The sequence below is a fragment of the Narcine bancroftii genome, chromosome 4 (assembly GCF_036971445.1).
Source record: "Narcine bancroftii isolate sNarBan1 chromosome 4, sNarBan1.hap1, whole genome shotgun sequence".
In the NCBI taxonomy this organism is placed as follows: Eukaryota; Metazoa; Chordata; class Chondrichthyes; order Torpediniformes; family Narcinidae; genus Narcine; species Narcine bancroftii.
The window spans coordinates 83,043,257-83,061,242 of NC_091472.1; the positions used below are offsets into that span (position 1 = coordinate 83,043,257).

Below are 17,986 nucleotides of genomic sequence, written 5' to 3' on the forward strand. Positions count from 1 at the left end.
TGCCCACTTGGCACCGAGCCCTGTGACAGCACAAAATGCTACACTTACACCTGTACCTCCTCCCTCATCACCATTCGGAACCCCAAGCAGTCTTCCAAGTGAAGCAACACTTCACTTGTGAAGCTACAGGTATCATCTACTGCCTCTGGTGTTCCCCTTCTAGTCTCCTCTTCATCGGAAAGACTGGATGCAGACTGGGAGGTTGTTTCTCTGAGCACTTTTGTTCTGTCCACCGCAGTCATGGGGATCTTCCAGAGGCAACTCATTTCAGTTCCCTGGCCCATTCCCATGCCAACATCTGCGTCCATGGTCTCGTGTACTGTCAGACTGAGACCACTTGCAAATTGGAGGGACAAGACTTCCTATTCTGTCTGCGCACCTTTCAACTGGATGGTGTTAACCTCTCCTTCTCCAGTCTGTTAGCATCCCTTACCACCTCTCTCTCTTTCACTATTGCGATGATTATTTTACTCTGTATCTGTCTCCTTTCCTGCAGCTCTGCATTCAAAAAGTCACACCTCTCCCCTATCAATTCTCAACTTTCTTCTCTCCACCTATCTACTTCCAAATATCACCTTTTGCTAGTTGGCCTGTACTCTTCTTCCCCTAGCATTTTTATTCAGGCACCTTCCTAGTTTTTGTTCAAACCTTGATGAAGAGCTCAAGCTGAAAATATTGGCTATATATCCTTGCCATGCTCACTGTGAGACCTGCTGAGTTCCTTTGCACTTTGTTTTTAACTATAATTGCAGCATCTGCAGACTCTCATGTTTCACTCTACCTCTGACTATGTCAAGGAAATTTGTTAATAGTTGGATAAAGCACCAATGACTTGAGTTCAACTCCCATGGAATCGTTTTGATTTCTTTTGCCTTTTGTAGCCATGAGTCACCCAGTACAATTGTGGGCTTGTTGCACTGTGGGCAGTGCAAACAGGTGTGAACGTAATAAATTCACTGAGCGCATTCAAGAAATAAATTCATTTTTAAGGAATAAAAAGAACTGAAGTGCAGTGGACTGTACAGAACTAATATGTTGTAATTACCAACTAGAGCTAGCTGGTGTCTTATTTGGAGAAGCCAGTTAGCTGTTTGCTGAATCCAGCTCAAGGTTTGATTCAGTGTCTAACCCTTTGTTTAATAAACCATTCATGCGGGCATAGGCAAGTAACATGTACTCTTGAGCACCTATGACTGTTTAAAAATGTATGGGGTTTGTAGGTTAATTGATGTATTTGAGTAGCATGGGCTTGTGGACTGGATGAGCCTGTTGCTGTGCTGTATATGTGGGAAACATATGGGAAATATGTGGGAAACATTTTGGTGAGTGTGACCACAACTCCCTGAGCTTTAGCATAACTATGGATAAAGACAAAAGCAGTAAAATGGGAATGTGTTTAATTGGGGAATGGCTAATTTTAATGGGATGAGGCAGGAACTAGTGAGAGTAAATTAGAAACCGATATTCTAAGGTGAAAGCACAGAACTAATGTAGAGGAAGTTTAGGGACCATTTGTGCTGAGTTCAGGATAAGTTTGTCCCGCTGGGGCCAGGAAAAGGAAACTGTGGTTGACGCAACAGGTAAGGCAGCTATTCAAGAGGAAGAAAGAAGTGTATATTAGATATAGCAAGCAGAAAGAGCTCTTGCAAAAAAATATGGTAGTTGTAGCCAGGAAAGATTTTAAGCAGAGACTTAGGAGAGCTTGAAGGGGTCATGAGATGGCCTTGGCATGTAGGATTAAGGAGAACCTCAAGCCGTTCTATGTCTATGTGAAGAACAGAAGGATGATGAGAATGAAGGTGGGACTAATAAAAAACAGAGGCAAAATGTGCTTGGAGGAAGAGGAGGAGATTGGGGAGGTTCTAAATAAATACTTTGCTTCAGAATTCACAAGAGAAAAGGACCTTGATCAGGGTGAGGTCAGAATAGAACAGGCTTGTGTGCTTGACAATGTGGAGATTAATGTAGAGGAAGTGTTGGATCTTAAAAACATTAAGATTGATGGGGCTGGATGTGATCTTCCCCAGGTTGCTATGGGAAGTGAGGGAAGAGCTAGCTGGGGCAGTGGCTATGATCTTTGAGTCCTCTTTGACCACAGGGGAGGTGCAGGAGGATTGAAGAATGGCAAGTGTTGTCCCCTTGTTTAAAAAAGGTAATAGGAAGAATCCTGGGAATTATAGACCAGTGAATCTTGTGTCTGTGGTGTGCAAATTATTGGAGAGGATTTTTAAGAATAGGATCTATGAGCATTTGGAGAAATAAAGTCTACTTGAGGACAGTCAGCATGACTTTGTGAAGGGAAGGTTGTGCCTCATGAGCCTGATTGAGTTTTTTGAGAAACAAAAGAAAGTGTTGAGGGTAGGGCAAGAGATTTTAGTAAGGTATTTGATAAGATCCCCCATGAGTGACTTGTTCAGAAAACCATGAGCCATGGGATCCAAATTGGCTTGCATATAGAAAGCAGAAAGTAGTAATAGAAGGGAAGTAATCTGCCTGGAAGTCGGTGACTATATATATGTCAATAAGTTTGCAGATGACACAAAGGTTGGAAGAGATATGAATGGTATTGAAGGTTGTTGTAGGTTACAAAAGATAAAAGGTAAAGATAAAGGTTCCATTATTGTCACATAATACTACATTTAGAATGTAGCATGCATGAATCTTTTTAATTTTGTCTACCGTATGCAACACAAAGAGTCACTACTTTGTCCAGTGACCCTCACAGAAATGACATCCCAGTGAGGGTCAAATAACTTACTAAAACATTCAATATGCAGAGTTGGTTGGAAAGGTGGCAGATGGAGTTCAATCATGAAGAAGATGAAGTGATGAATTTTGGAAGGACAAATCTGAAGGCTGAGTTAATGGTTGGTTACTTAAGATTGTGATTCAAATCCATACATCCCTCAAGGTCTCTACCCAGGTTAAGAAGGCCTATTGAACCTCATTAATGGGGGGATTGAGTTCAAGAGTCAAGAGGTCCTGTTGCAACTCTACAAATATCTGATGAGACCACACTTAGTATTGTGTTCAGTTCTGCTCACTTCTAGATAGGAAGGATGTATAAGCTATGGACAAACATAGCACAGTACAGGCCCTTCGGCCTACAATGTAGTGCCTCCCTCATAACTCTCCACTTTAAATTCATCCATATACTTGATTAATAGTCTCTTGAATTTCACCAATGTAACTTCCTCTACCACTGACCCAGGTAGTGCATTCCACGCACCCACCACTCTCTGGGTTTAAAAAAAAACCTTCCTCTAATATCTTCCTTGAACTTCCCACCCATTACCTTAAAGCCATGCCCTCTTATATTGAGTAGTGGTGCCCTGGGATGGAGGTGCAAGCTGTCCACTCTATCCCTTTTAATATCTTGTATACTTCTATCGTGCCTCCTCTCAGCCTCCTTCTCTCCAAAGAGTAAAGCCCTAGCTCCCTTAATCTCTGCTCATAATACATACTCTCTAAACCAGGTATCATCCTGGTAAATATTCTGACAGGTCCAGGGGACTTGTCCATCCTAATGTATTTTAACTGTTCCAATACATCCTCTCTCATAATATCAATATGCTCTAGAACATTAACCCCACCTACATTGTCTTCACTGTCGTCAAGGTCCCTTGCCTTGATAAATACTGAAGAGAAGTATTCATTTAGGACCTCCCCCACTTCCACAGCCTCCAGGCACACCTTCCCACCTAAATCTCTAATCAGTCCTACCTTCACTCCTGTCATTTTGTTGTTCTTCATTGAAGTGAAGAATTTCTTGGGGTTTTCCTTAATTCTACATACAAAATCCATTTCATGTCCCCTTCTTGCTCTCCTCAGCCCCTTCTTAAGATCCTTTTTTGCTACCTGATATTCCTCAAGAGACTTATCTGATCCTTGCTGTCTAAACCTCATTAATGTTGCCTTCTTCCACCTGACTAGATTTTCTACCTCTCTTGACAACCATGGTTCCTTCACATTACCATTCTTTCTCTGCCTCACCAGACAAATTTATTCTTAACAACCTGTAATAGATCCCTAACATCGACCACAGCTCCATAATACTTTTCCCTGCAAAAATGTCATCCCAATTCACATGCGCATGTTCTAGCCTTAACCTCATAATTTTCCCTTCCCCAATTACTGTGTACAAGTTGATCAGCAGATAGGTCAAACTCCTCCCCCTTTTTAAATCTCATTTTAATGGTTTTATTGTACATTCGGCATACAAGTCATTTTTCTAGCTGTCCAAACCTCCCAGGAATAACCCAAAAAAATGTTTAAAAACATCCCAATCGCAAGTAACAAAGCTGTAAATTAAGTTTTTTAAAAAATAGCCTCGGCCACTGGGCAGGAGCAGTGACGGAGCTGGAGCGGTGACATTGTACTCCCGGCAGGAGCAGGAACCTTGGCTTACCAGGCAGGAATGGCAATGGCCCAGTGGTGGGGAGGTGCTTCCAAAATCAACTTATACGCCAAATCGATGTCAATGTTTTTATTTTCAGTGAATTTAAGGACTCAAAAGTATTTCTGTAGTATAAGTCGACCCCCATTTTTTTTTTTTTGGAGTGATTTTTGAGGGTTTTACGACTCGACTTAGATGCTAAAATATAGAGTAAATATTTTCCTGTCCTCTCTGACTCTATCCTTGTCCATGACAATGTTTAAAGGCTAGGGAGCAGTGGTTACTGTCCCCCAAATGTTCATCCACTAAGAGATCTATGACCTGACCTGGTTTATTGCCTAATACTAGATCTTGTATGGCATTTCCCCTAGTCGGCTTATCAACAGGACAGGAATCTGTCCTGGACACACTTAACAAATGCTGCCCTGTCTAAACCTTTGGTACTAAGTAGGCACCAGTCAATATTAGGAAAGTTGAAGACCCCTATAATAACAAGCGTGTTATATTTGCATTTTTCCAAAATATGCTTCCCAATCTGCTCCTTGGTATCCTTGCTGCTGCCAGGGGGTCTATGGAATACTCCCAATAAGAGTAACTGTTCCCTTCTGTTCCTAACTTCCACCCATACTGACTCAATAGAGGATCCTGCTACATTATCTACCCTTTCTGCAGCTGTAATCGTATCCCTGACCACTAATGCCACCCCTTCTCCATCTCTTTTAAAACACAGAAATATTCAGAATCCATTCCTGCAGGGGTGCAGGGGAGATTTATCAGGATGTTGGCTGGATTGGAAAGCAAGTCCTGCCTTTTCTCTGGGGGGGGGTCATCTTTGTTTCCACATTTATTGATTTTTTTTAATTTATAAGATGACCTTGATTAGAGGGAGGAGATAGATTAGATTTAATTTTCAGTTTTTTTCCCCCTTTATTTTAAAGGTTATTTCAACAAAAAGGTTTAACGTGGTTGCATAGATCATTTCAATTAAATGTTTTTGAGGTATTGTAAGCAATTATTGATGTAGTTTTGTCTACTTTTTTTGCCATTGGCTTTTTTGTGCGTGCTTACTTATATACAAATGAATTATTATACTTGTGTAGCGGTTGCTACAACATAGAAACACACTACTGAACTCGATGGGGGTTTCAGTTGAACTGTTTATTTGAACTTCACATGCGCCCCTTTAAGGCCAATGGGAGTTCCATCCCGCGCAGTGGTGACCACCACGTTGCCTGGGGCACAAGCTGTGGCCTAAGCCACGAGGCAATGAGCAAGCCCCGACGGCGCCATTTTCTGCAGCTGCCCCGCCAGCGTGGTGATACAAATAGGGCCGATTCACTCAGAGATGTGCATCGCCACACAACCTACCCCTAGAACTGGCTTACACGTCCCGCCGCTTGGGCGGCCGACCTCTCTGTTTTAGGTTGGGCCGTCTGCAAGGGTAGGTCTAAGTCCACGTTCACCGGCTTCAGTTGGTCGACTGTGAATAGTTCCTCCCTGCCCCTAATGTCCAAGGTGAAATTCTTTCCCAATCGATGGAGGACCTTGTATGTGTGCTGCAGGGGGGGGGGGGTGGGTGCGGGCCACACCAGATGAACACGAATTCCGCTGAGGCCAGCTCTTTGGGGATGTTCACCGTGTGCATGCCGTGGCGGGTGGGTGGTGGGGGTGCCAGCAAGGAGAGTCTGTTGTGGAGGTCTGCAAGAAGGGTTGGGATCTCACCTCTGGATTCTGCACCCTCTCCGAAAATCTCCCCTGGTAGCAACAGTGGTGCACCGTAGATGAGTTCCACGGATAAAGCCTGGAGGCCTTCTTTCGGAGCCATTCGAATGCCAATCAGGACTCACAACAGCTCATCTGTCCAGTTGGGTCCTCTCAGCCGCACTAAGAGAGCTGCCTTGAGGTGCCAGTGGAAACATTCTACGAGTTCAATTGCTTGGGGATATTAGGCCGTGGTGTGGCGGTTTGCCAGTTGCGCCAGAGGGCGGAGGTGAACTGGGCGCCCCTGTTGCTGGTCATGTGGGCTGGAATGCCAAACCGGGTGACCCAGTTAGTGAGCTCGGCTCTGGTGCAGGACTCAGTGGAAGTGTCTCTCATGGGGATGGCTTCCGGCCACCTTGTCATCTGGTCAACCACAGTCAGGAGGTAGCGGGTGTCCCTGGACATCGGTAGGGGGCCCACTATATTGATGTGGATATGGTAAAACCTCCTGACTGGCGGGTTGAAATGTTGTATGGCGTTGGACTTTGGAGGCTTGGCAATGCATACAATTCCTCACCATCTAGGCCACTTGTTTTTTGAGTCCGTGCCAGATGAAACATTCTGCCACCATGTGTACCGATGTCTTGACTGAGGGCTGGGCCAGGTCGTGAATCATCCGGAATGCCTCCTGCCTCCACTGCAGGGGACTATTGGTCACGGAGAGCCAGTCGAGACATCGCACAGGACCGTGTGTGGCTGCCTGGCAGGTTCAGGTCCTCCAGCCGCAGGCCAGTGATAGCGGTTCGGAAGGCCTGCGTCTCTTTGTCCTCCCTCTGGGCCTGAACTAATTGGGCATGGTTCAGGCTGGGGGACAAGTTGTGGATGGTAGGTCTAGAGAGCATGTCGGCAAAGACATTGTCCTTACCCGCCCAGTGTCGGTTGCAGGAACGGTGTAGCTGCTGGCGCACTGACCAAGGATCCTTAGCCATTGCAAGGGCCTGAGTGAGCGGCTTGTGGTCTGTGAAAGTGGTGTACAGTCTGCCCTCCAGGAAGTAGCGAAAGTACCTGATAGAGAGGTACAAGGCCAGGAACTCCCTGTCGAATGTACTGTACTTCAGCTCGGGTAGTCGGAGTTGTCGGCTGAAGAACGCTAGCGGACGCCTCTGCCCGTTGACTTCTTGCTCAAAGATGTCCCTGATGGCCATGGCGAATACGTCCACCGAGAGTGCTGTGTGGGGGTCGGGCCGTGGATAGGCCAATAAATAGGGTGGCACTAGCGAGGGCGGACTTGTTCTATGCAAAGGCTGTCTCAGCTTCTTGACCACTCGAGTGTCTTTTGCTTGGCTGAGATCAGGGCAAACAGTGGGTGCATTATGCGGGCAGCCCCCGGGATGAAACGGTGATAGAAGTTAACCATCCCTGCAAGCCATTGAGGTATCTGGCTTGGGGAACTGGTGTATGGCCTTGACCTTGTCCTGTGACGGTGCTGCCCTCTGCGGTGCAGAAACTAGCGACGTTGACGGTGAGGCCAAATTCAGCCAGGCAGGCAAACAGTGTGTGGAGATGGGTCTTGTGCTCATTGTGATCTCAACTGGCAATGAGGATGTCATCACGATAGATGAACACGAAGTCCAAGTCTCTACCCACTGCGTCCATGAGCCCCTGGAAAGTCTGGGCTGCGTTCTTCAGGCCAAAGGGCATCCGCAGGAATTCAAAAAGGCTGAACGGGATGATAATGGTGGTTTTACCAATATCATCTGGATGTACTAGAATTTGATGGTAGCCCCTCACCAAGTCAACCTTAGTGAAAACTTAGGCCCCATGTAGGTTGCCCATGAAGCCCTGAATGTCGGGGATGGGGTACCAGTCAGGTGTGGTTGCATTATTGAACGGGTGGTAGTCTCCACACGGGCGCCAACCCCCAGAGGCCTTTGGGACCACGTGCAGGGGAGATGCCCGGGACTGTCCAACCAACGGGCTATGCTGAGTTCTTGGAGATGAGAGAACTCCTCTTTCGCGAGCTGTAGCTTCTCCAGCGGCAGTTGTCTGGCCTTGACGTGGAGTGGGGGGCCCTATGTGGCGATGTGGTGACAGAAACTTGTCTAGAATGTGGGAGTACTCATTCCTGGGCGAGTAGACAGTGGCTATTCCTGGGCTGTGCACTTTGGATGGCTTGAGTCAAAGGGACTGGAAGGTATGGGCAAGCATGAGTCTCTTGCCTTTCAGGTTGACCAGCAGGCTGTGCGCTCAGAGGAAGTTGGCTCCTAACAGCGCAGTTCTCATGATGGCCAGTAGGAACTTCTAGCGGTACTTATCTGGCCTGAGGTATACCTGAATGGTTCGTGTGCTGAAGTTCTGTATCTTGGTGCAGATCGCTGGGTGGGGCCTCAGGATCTTGTGCGGATTTCGAGGGTGGTCAGGGGCAGCACGCTCAACTCTGCTTTGGTGTCCACCAGGAAGCACCATTCATTGGTCTTGTTGACCACGTGTAAGAGGCTGTTTGTGTGGCGAGCCATTGTGTCCATCTGCGGTGAATGGCCTGGTCGTTTCCCTGGTATGAGCAGGGTTGGTGGCACTTGCGGGCTTGGGTTCCCCAGCGTTGGTGTAGAAACACCGGGTAGATTGGTGCTTCTCTGTCTGGGGGTGGGCTGTGGTCGGCTGGGTCCAGGGTGAGCGACCTGGTTCATGACTGTCTCATTCTCTAGTTTGCCACAGCACATCGGTGCGGGCTGCGACCTTCCGGGGGTCTGAGAAGTCCTCGACGGCTAGTAGGAGCTGGATGTCTTCTGGCATTTGTTCAAGGAAGGGTTGCTCAAACGTCAGGCAGGGTTTGTGACCTTCTGCCAGCTGCCCCACCAGCGTGCCGGTACAAATGGGGCCAGTTCGCTCACAGAGATGTGCGCTGCCACACTTGTATGTTAAACTCAATAAAAATATTTAAAAATGAAAAGTAAAAGGAAAATAAGTTATGAGGCAAGGTTAGCAGAGCTGAGACTTTTAAGAGTGAAAAAGGATGAGAGTTTTAATAGAAGTCTAGAAGATTATAAGAGCCATAGATACGGTGGACAGCCTGTGCCTTTTTCCCAGAAATGAATAGTCAACACCAGAGGATATGTGTACAAAAGGAAGAAAGTTTAGGGGAGACATCAGGGATTTTCTTTTTTTTTTATAAAGAGTTGTGGGTGCCTGGAATGCATTGCCAGGGATTGTGGTGGAGCCTGGAACATTGGGGGCATTTAAGAGACTCTTAAGCCCGCACATGGATGGAAGTAAAATAGATGCTTATAAGGTAGGGATGGTTTAGTATTTTTAAGGAATATATGGTTTGGCACAACCTCAAGGGCTTATACTCTCCTATAGTGTTCTACGTAATGTGGGTTTTTGATACTGTAACAATTAATGTGTATCCATAATTATTCTTGTCAATGTTGAGGCATTAAAGTGAGCATTTGTGAGTAAACTACATCAGCGAGATCTATAATCTCATCTAGGACAAACAAAGGTGTGCCCTTCATAATTTTGTAAACCTCCAAGATCATCTCTCAGCCTCCTATGTTCCAGTGAGAATAAACCCAGCCAATCCAATGTCTTATTATTCCTACAGCCTCCATTTCATGCAAAATCTTGGTAAATCTCTTCTCCACTCCATCTATTGCTGCCTCATTCTTCCTGTGGTGTAGTGACCAGAACAGTAGTCAATATTTCAAGTACATCTGCAACTTGATATCTCATTTCTTGTACTCGATACCTTGACGCTACCAAATGCCTTTTTCACTACATGACTGATTTATCTTACTACTTTCAAGAAGCTATGGATTTGTACAAATCGGTCCCTCTAGAATAAACGTTGCTAAAGTCCCTGCCACTTACACCATGTGCCAAACCACAATTTGGCTTCTCGAAGTGCCTTGCTTTGCACTATTAGAGATTAAACTCCAATTGCCACCATTCTGCTCAACTTTTCACTTGGTCCATTTCCTGCTCTATCCTTAGACAATTGCCTTTGCAAATTGTTTTTGTCATCTGAAAACTTGCTAACCTTGTTTCTGCTGATGGAATAATCAGTTATTGTGATTTGAGAAAAGAGATCACTGGTGAGACAAGATTATATATTAGGTTGTTATTTTACAGAATAAAGTGTTTGAAAGTGTAGTAAGAGTACATTTGATAGTAACTTTCAAAATATAGTTTGATAGGAAAAAAATTGTTGAGAAATGGGTAGGATAGGATAAATAGGATTTTTTTTCAAATGCCACCATATTCTTTAATAATTTAGAACTATTGCTGTATCTCCTTCTGATTCTTGTATGCACTTAACCCAGCAGGAATTTTTCTGCACGATCTTAAAATGTAGTTATCCTAATTTTTCAACCTCATCCAAAAGATGCAGGTCACAGTGAGAAAATTGCTTTTATTAACTATCCACATAAAATAAAGGGAGAAAATTCTTAAGTATCCTTATTTTCAATGATTTCAGATCTATCAAAGCATTTGGTGCAGAATTACAGTGATGTGGAAGAACTTATGGAAGCTGGAAATATTAATCGAACTACTGCTGCGACAGGGATGAATGATGTCAGCAGTCGATCCCATGCCATTTTTACCGTCAACTTCACTCAAGTGAGAGTCCCAAAAACAACCATAAATATTTCAATTTTGCCAAGTTTCTTGTCTGAAGGAATGTCTATTGCAGTATGTAATTTAAATATAACCATATATAAGCATATAACCATTTACGGAGCGGAAACAGGACAAGTTGGCCTTTCGAGTCTGCACCGGTTCACTGATTTTGTGCGCCCTCTTCAGGCATTGGTCCCAGTTTGTGTGACTCGGTCTTGCACTCGTTGTGAAACACCTTGGAGGTGCAGTTTGTTACCAGTTTGTTTGACTCGGTCGTGCACTGGTTGTGAAACACCTTGCAGGTGCAGTTTGTTACCGGATTAGTTCCTTGGGAAAAAATTCTGTGATTTGATTAATTTTCAGATTGGTCACTATGGATAAGGAAATATGGTTTTGATTTTAATATGCCTTGTTTATTGTGGAATGGCATTTAACATTTTATTATAGTACTCTTCAATCTGAGGCGCCTGCAAGCTCACACCAAGACACAAGAGAAACTTGTCCGTGAACTACTCTTTGCAGACGATGCCGCTTTGGTTGCCCATTCAGAGCCAGCTCTTCAGCGCTTGACGTCCTGCTTTGCGGAAACTGCCAAAATGTTTGGCCTGGAAGTCAACCTGAAGAAAACTGAGGTCCTCCATCAGCCAGCTCCCCACCATGATTACCAGCCCCCCCACATCTCCATCGGGCACACAAAACTCAAAACGGTCAACCAGTTTACCTATCTCGGCTGCACCATTTCATCAGATGCAAGGATCGACAATGAGATAGACAACAGACTCGCCAAGGCAAATAGCGCCTTTGGAAGACTACACAAAAGAGTCTGGAAAAACAACCAACTGAAAAACCTCACAAAGATAAGCGTATACAGAGCCGTTGTCATACCCACACTCCTGTTCGGCTCCGAATCATGGGTCCTCTACCGGCACCACCTACGGCTCCTAGAACGCTTCCACCAGCGTTGTCTCCGCTCCATCCTCAACATCCATTGGAGCGCTTACATCCATAACGTCGAAGTACTCGAGATGGCAGAGGTCGACAGCATCGAGTCCACGCTGCTGAAGATCCAGCTGCGCTGGATGGGTCACGTCTCCAGAATGGAGGACCATCGCCTTCCCAAGATCGTGTTATATGGCGAGCTCTCCACTGGCCACCGTGACAGAGGTGCACCAAAGAAAAGGTACAAGGACTGCCTAAAGAAATCTCTTGGTGCCTGCCACATTGACCACCGCCAGTGGGCTGATAACGCCTCAAACCGTGCATCTTGGCGCCTCACAGTTTGGCGGGCAGCAACCTCCTTTGAAGAAGACCGCAGAGCCCACCTCACTGACAAAAGGCAAAGGAGGAAAAACCCAACACCCAACCCCAACCAACCAATTTTCCCCTGCAACCGCTGCAATCGTGTCTGCCTGTCCCGCATCGGACTTGTCAGCCACAAACGAGCCTGCAGCTGACGTGGACTTTTTACCCCCTCCATAAATCTTCGTCCGCGAAGCCAAGCGAAAGAAAGATAGTACTGGCAAATGTTATTAATTTCATAAACTCTAAATGCAGAATTGATATTTTGTATGCTGCAGTTGCTGCAATAGAACTTTCAAAAAATGATTAATATTGAGGGTCCTGAGTGATTTTTCATTTTAAATCACAGGCCAAGTTTGATGCTGAAATGCCTTGTGAAACAATTAGCAAGATTCACTTGGTTGACCTTGCCGGAAGTGAAAGAGCTGATGCCACAGGTGCCACTGGCGTAAGATTGAAAGAAGGAGGAAATATAAATAAGTCATTAGTCACGCTGGGAAATGTCATTTCTGCTTTGGGTAGGTTCTTGGTTCAATTTTTTTCTTGGATGGCATTTAATTTTATAAATAATGTTATGGGCTCAGAGGACCCCAAAACCCAGCAGCAATAGAAGTTCACCAAGACAAATGGTTACTTAAACAAAAGTTGCTTTTAATTTTCTTTAAACGTAAAAACAAGATCAAACTTTAACTTATTACTATTAACTTAACCCCATTTTAATTCTAAGTGCATGTGTGTAATGTGTATATGTTCAGGAAAGTTGTTTGATTCACAGTCCAATCTCACTTCTCACTCCTCCAAGTTCACCGGTATCAGGTAATTCTTATACTTTGCACAGAATGTAACATTTATGAATTTTCAACAGGCTCCAGTGAAAAGGTAAATGGTTACCGCTCAGGAAGGTTCCAGTTGGTTTCAGAGAGAGATTTGTGCTCATTGGACACACACAAACTGATTTACTTCCACCAGTCACTTCAATATCTTGCCAAAGAAACATGCCCCATCAGGGTTTTCCAAATGATAACTTTTACTTCCAGGTCATCACAGAGTTCCTCTTGCTTCCCTTATTTCAGGTGAAAAACTCCAGCCAGCCATTTCCTGGTTTTTCACCAAGCTGAACTCAGAACTCAGAGCCTGCCTTCCAAAATGGGTTCTTCAACAAGCTACCAGCTTGTCATGCTGCAGCTTCACCACTGCAGAACTGAGTTCTCCCTCTCTCTCTCGCTCTCTCTTAGAGAAAGCCTGTTTGGTCAATTCTCTCCCTCTCCCTCTCTCTCTCTCTCCTTGCAAAACCACACGACCTTCTTAGAACTGCAAACTGCAAACAGACAGATTGTGGCACTGGAAACAGATTCTTGAGCCTGGCCATCTGTTGCTTTCAAAATAATCCATTTACTCCACAGCATCAGTCCAATTAACACCTACTTGTGTAGTGTCCATAGGCATTCTTTATCAATTTTAAGAAACATTTATATATAACATAACCCGTCACAATAATAACTGGTTTCAATAAATATTAATTGATGTTTGTTTTGGATTTCATGTTCTTGGAAAAATTCTGAACTGAAGTGCTTTTAATTTCACAGCTGACTTCTCTCAGGATGGGGTGAATTCTCAAACAAAGAAGAAACAAGTGTTTGTGCCTTACAGAGACTCTGTTTTGACCTGGCTTTTGAAAGACAGCCTTGGTGGAAACTCCAAAACAATTATGATTGCCAGTAAGGTTTTACCTTTTTAAGATTTACATAATTTCAAGATGGAACTATTAATTTTATTGTTAAGCGTATTAACAATCTCAATCCTTGAATGGTTGCTTCTGAGATAATAATTGTTACATATTACTCAGTGGAATTTCTTTTGGTGTAATTTTGCTCATATCCAAACTCCAGGGAAATGCTGTATAGTTGATGGCAGGGCCAAATCTCACGCCAAATCTCACACCCAATCTTTCCTCCTCAACACTCCATTTCCAATAGAAAAGCATCACATTAAAGTAGTGAATGTAGATATTTACTATGTGTGCAATATGCACTCACATTTTTTTTGCAACGGCACAAAACAGCCAAATTTAAATTGCTGCTTTGCCATCACTGATTACTGAAATGTTTGGGTCTTTGGGATGTACAAGAGTTGATGTGTCTGACGCTATTGTTCTGATACAATTTGCATTATGGGTCTGTGACCTTTTCCCATGTTCAGTGTAGTCCAGAGTGATTAGTAATACGTGAACAGAAAATTGTGTGCATGACCTATGCACAGTTTTAATTGACCAAAAGCCACTTCCCATTTTTTTTCTTGTGTGCATTCATTCAATAGTATACTGTTATCATAGGCAAGATCTGCATTATTGCCCATTCCTAACCGCTTGAGAAAATGGTGGTAAATTGCTGCCTTCTGCTACTGCGGCCCTTGAATTAAAGGAAATCACACAATGCTGTAACGGAGGGAGTATCGGGATTTGGACACAACAGAGAAAGGTGATAATAGTTCCAAGTCAGAATGATGTTAACTTGGAAGAGAGTATATAGGTAGTGAAGTTGCCATACACATAACTCTCTTGTCATTGCTGGTAAAAAAAAATGGCAGGTTTGTGTGATGTTGGAACAGCCTAAACAATTATATCGAGTGCACTTTGTAGATTGCTTACTCTGCTCTTCAAACTTGAAGGAGGGCAGCGTGTGTGTGGTGAAAAGCCTAGAATCTGTGGTGATGGAGGTTTGCACATTCCCCTATCCTCTTCCTTGAACAATGCTTTACCTTGTATCGTCTGATACCTCCATCAGGGATTGGCTGAAAGTAAAGAGTTTGTGCCTCAGAGGAATGGTAGGCCTTGCCCATGATTTTGTTGGGTTGTGGGAAGAAGTTGATGAACATCTTGCATACACCCATATTGAAGGCTAATAATTTTGAGGGACTGAAGCATTCTGATAAAAGCCTAATGTTTTAAAAGAGACAAAAAGAATAATTTAATGACTTTTATTCTGACCCCCTTGTGGCCTCCTGAATTTCTCTATTATGATAAAATTTGTCAGATAATTACATTTTTGTTTCTTCAAGTTCTCTTTTATAGTTATAAGTGTTTGCATTTATGTTCTCATTGTGATTTCAGATTTATTGTCAGTACGTACATGACATCACATACAACCCTGAGATATGGATCAGAATAACAACTTTACCCTGTGGGTACAAATTATCACCAATTGGTAGTCCAAAAATAAACTGTACACAGTGTAAACATGTAAACAAATAAAAAAAACTCTAAACCAATAACGATTGTAAACAAATTGCAATACAGAGAATAAAAGAAAATCAATAATGTGCACAAGTAAGAGTCCTTAAATTAGTTTTTGATTGAGTTTGTCATTGAGGAGTCTGATGGTGAAGGGGTAGCAGCTGTTCCTGAACCTGGTAGTGCGAGTCTTGTGGCACATGTACCTCTTTCCTGACGGTAGCAGCCAGAGCAGAGAGTGCACTGGGTGGTGTGGGACTTTGATGATTACTGCTGCCCTCTAACAGCAGCATTCCCTATAGATGTAGTGGGGAGGGTTTTGCCTATGATGTCCTGGGCTGTGTCTACTACCTATTGGAGGGCTTTACACTCGGGGGTATTGGTGTTCCCATACCAGACCATGATACAGTTGGTCAGCACACTTTCCACCACACCTCTGTGAAAATGTATACATTTTATCAGAGCCTGACACAAAATAGAGCAAAAAAGTTAACTATTAGCGTGGAGATATGTCAATATATAATGTATGTGTATGTTTAAATTTGTGTAACTCTGCTGTATGAATCCCTGTTATAAAGTTGTGAAATATCTGAATAGTAAATGTATAAATTATTTTTCAAATGTCATCTTCACATGGCACAATGCAGATACAAAACTTTTTAAACTTTGGTCCAAATTTCTGATTATAACAATTTTTACAACATTTTCACAAATGTTATTTTATCAATCCACACAATATATCTTCTTACTATTGAGTGATGGAAATTTTCTATTTTGTTTCAGAATGTAGTTTGTTTAAAGAAGCATTGTTTAGAAAGGTCAATTCTTCATTATTTTTCATAATTTTTTATAGCCATTTCACCAGCAGATGTCAATTATGGAGAAACACTGAGTACACTTCGCTATGCAAACAGAGCCAAAAATATCATTAACAAGCCCACCATTAATGAAGATTCTAACGTCAAGCTTATTCGTGAGCTGCGTGCTGAAATAGCTCGATTGAAAGCTTTACTTGCTCAGGGGAATCAGGTTAGTTTGCAATGTGAATTGGATTGATAATTTATTTCTGTGTTGGGGGGAAAAGGGCTTCTGATTCCCAATTAGCTTGTTGCATTATGATATCCTCCAAGAATAACAGAGTTGTACAACTAATGGCAAATACATTTATACAACCTTGTGCTTGTACAAATTACCATCTTCTTCTATGGATTGTTACAGAAATAAAAGGATATTAATTATATTTATTAATGTTGTTAATTTTAGGTTTGTAGAATTAGAAGCCTAATTAAGAAACTTTCTTTGGGATGAAATCCAGACTGCATCATTATTAAGCATTGTTTTTTGTACATTTATGTCTATCAGAGAAACATTGAGGAAGGAGGGCACCCACTTGATAATCCAGAAGATGTTGCCACTCACTTGGCTACCCCAGAGACTTGGCAGCAAGTCACAGGAGTGCAATAAGGGATATTACCATCCAGGCCAGTGGCTCTCAACCTTTTTCTTTCTGCTCACATACCACTTTAAGTAATCCTTATGCCGTTGGTGCTCTGTGATTAGTAAGAGATTGCTTGTGTGTGAGTGGGAAGGGAAGGTTGAGAACCACTGCTCTAGACCCAATTGTTACTGAAATATTTTTCTTGAAAAAAATTGTCATTGACCCATTTCCTTTGGAGTTATGAAAGTTATAACAGGTCAGTAGGTACAATTAAAACAGTGGTTTTCAAACTTTTTTCTTTCCACACACATACCACCTTAAGTAATCCCTTACTGATCACAGAGCACCTATTGGCATAGGGAATACTTAAAGTGGTATGTGAGTGGAAAGAAAAAGGTTGGGAACCTCCAACTAGTCCTATATAATGTGTTCTTCCAAGAAAAACCTGTAGATGGCACCCAAGATTTATTTCAAACAACAAGATGAAATTTAAAACTGGTGCTAAAATCTGCCCATATAGCAAATTAAAATTCCCAAATAAACACATCTAATCTACCTAAAGTTGTCAATTCACTTAAAAACTATCCAGGTTCATTTTGAGTTTTCTTTAGTGTTCATGATGTAGTGTAATCTATATCTGTATGGCTGTGACTCTCCAAATATTTGTACCTTGTTGCTTTGTCAACCTGCAAATATTGAGCATTTTGAGTAAAAGAGTGCTTCTCATCTAATCCTGGTTTGAGGTCCTTAAACTTTTTTGACCACAAGTAGATGGTTATCACGAGCTAGTTTCTGTCACTAGCAATTGTTTAAGCAGCAAGCTATAGTATTATTTCTTTGGAATGTTGTGATTTTATTTTCCTGAAAACAATACAACTTGGGACTCAAATTCTTAATTATTTATTTTGAATTAATTGATTCTTATTGATTGACTACACCTCTCTTCAACACCATAATCTCAAATAAATCTACCCTAAATGTTGAGACTCTGGTATATCCATCATCACACCTCAGCACCTCCTCCACGATTATCCTTAATATTTATACCCTGCAAGACTGTGTTCTCAACCCACTGTACTCTGTATACACTCATGACTGCATCGTGAACTCCATCTATGTTTGTAGAGGACACCACCATGGTAGAACAGATGGCAAAATAAAATACATGAAGGAGTAGGAGAATCTACTGGAGTGGTATCGGAATAACAACTTTTCCCTCACTTTCATTAAAATGAAACAACTGATGATTGACTCGAGGAATCTGTCGGGCTGAGGGAAACAACACCATTATACATCTTAATAT

General features: G+C 42.9%; 1 protein-coding gene across 7 annotated transcripts in view; it reads left to right on the plus strand.

The window, feature by feature from the left end:
- The window catches only part of kif16ba (kinesin family member 16Ba), a 200,215-nt gene that overhangs the window by 58,924 nt on the left and 123,305 nt on the right, over positions 1–17,986 (plus strand). For 5 of the 7 annotated variants that reach the window (XM_069931784.1, XM_069931783.1, XM_069931787.1 and 2 more), the window contains 4 exons: positions 10,575–10,717; positions 12,366–12,534; positions 13,603–13,734; positions 16,099–16,274. In XM_069931784.1, the coding sequence (XP_069787885.1) occupies positions 10,575–10,717; positions 12,366–12,534; positions 13,603–13,734; positions 16,099–16,274 (620 nt within the window). The remainder of the gene's footprint in view (positions 1–10,574; positions 10,718–12,365; positions 12,535–13,602; positions 13,735–16,098; positions 16,275–17,986) is intronic. The other 2 variants (XM_069931785.1, XM_069931786.1) reach the window with 2 other exon arrangements.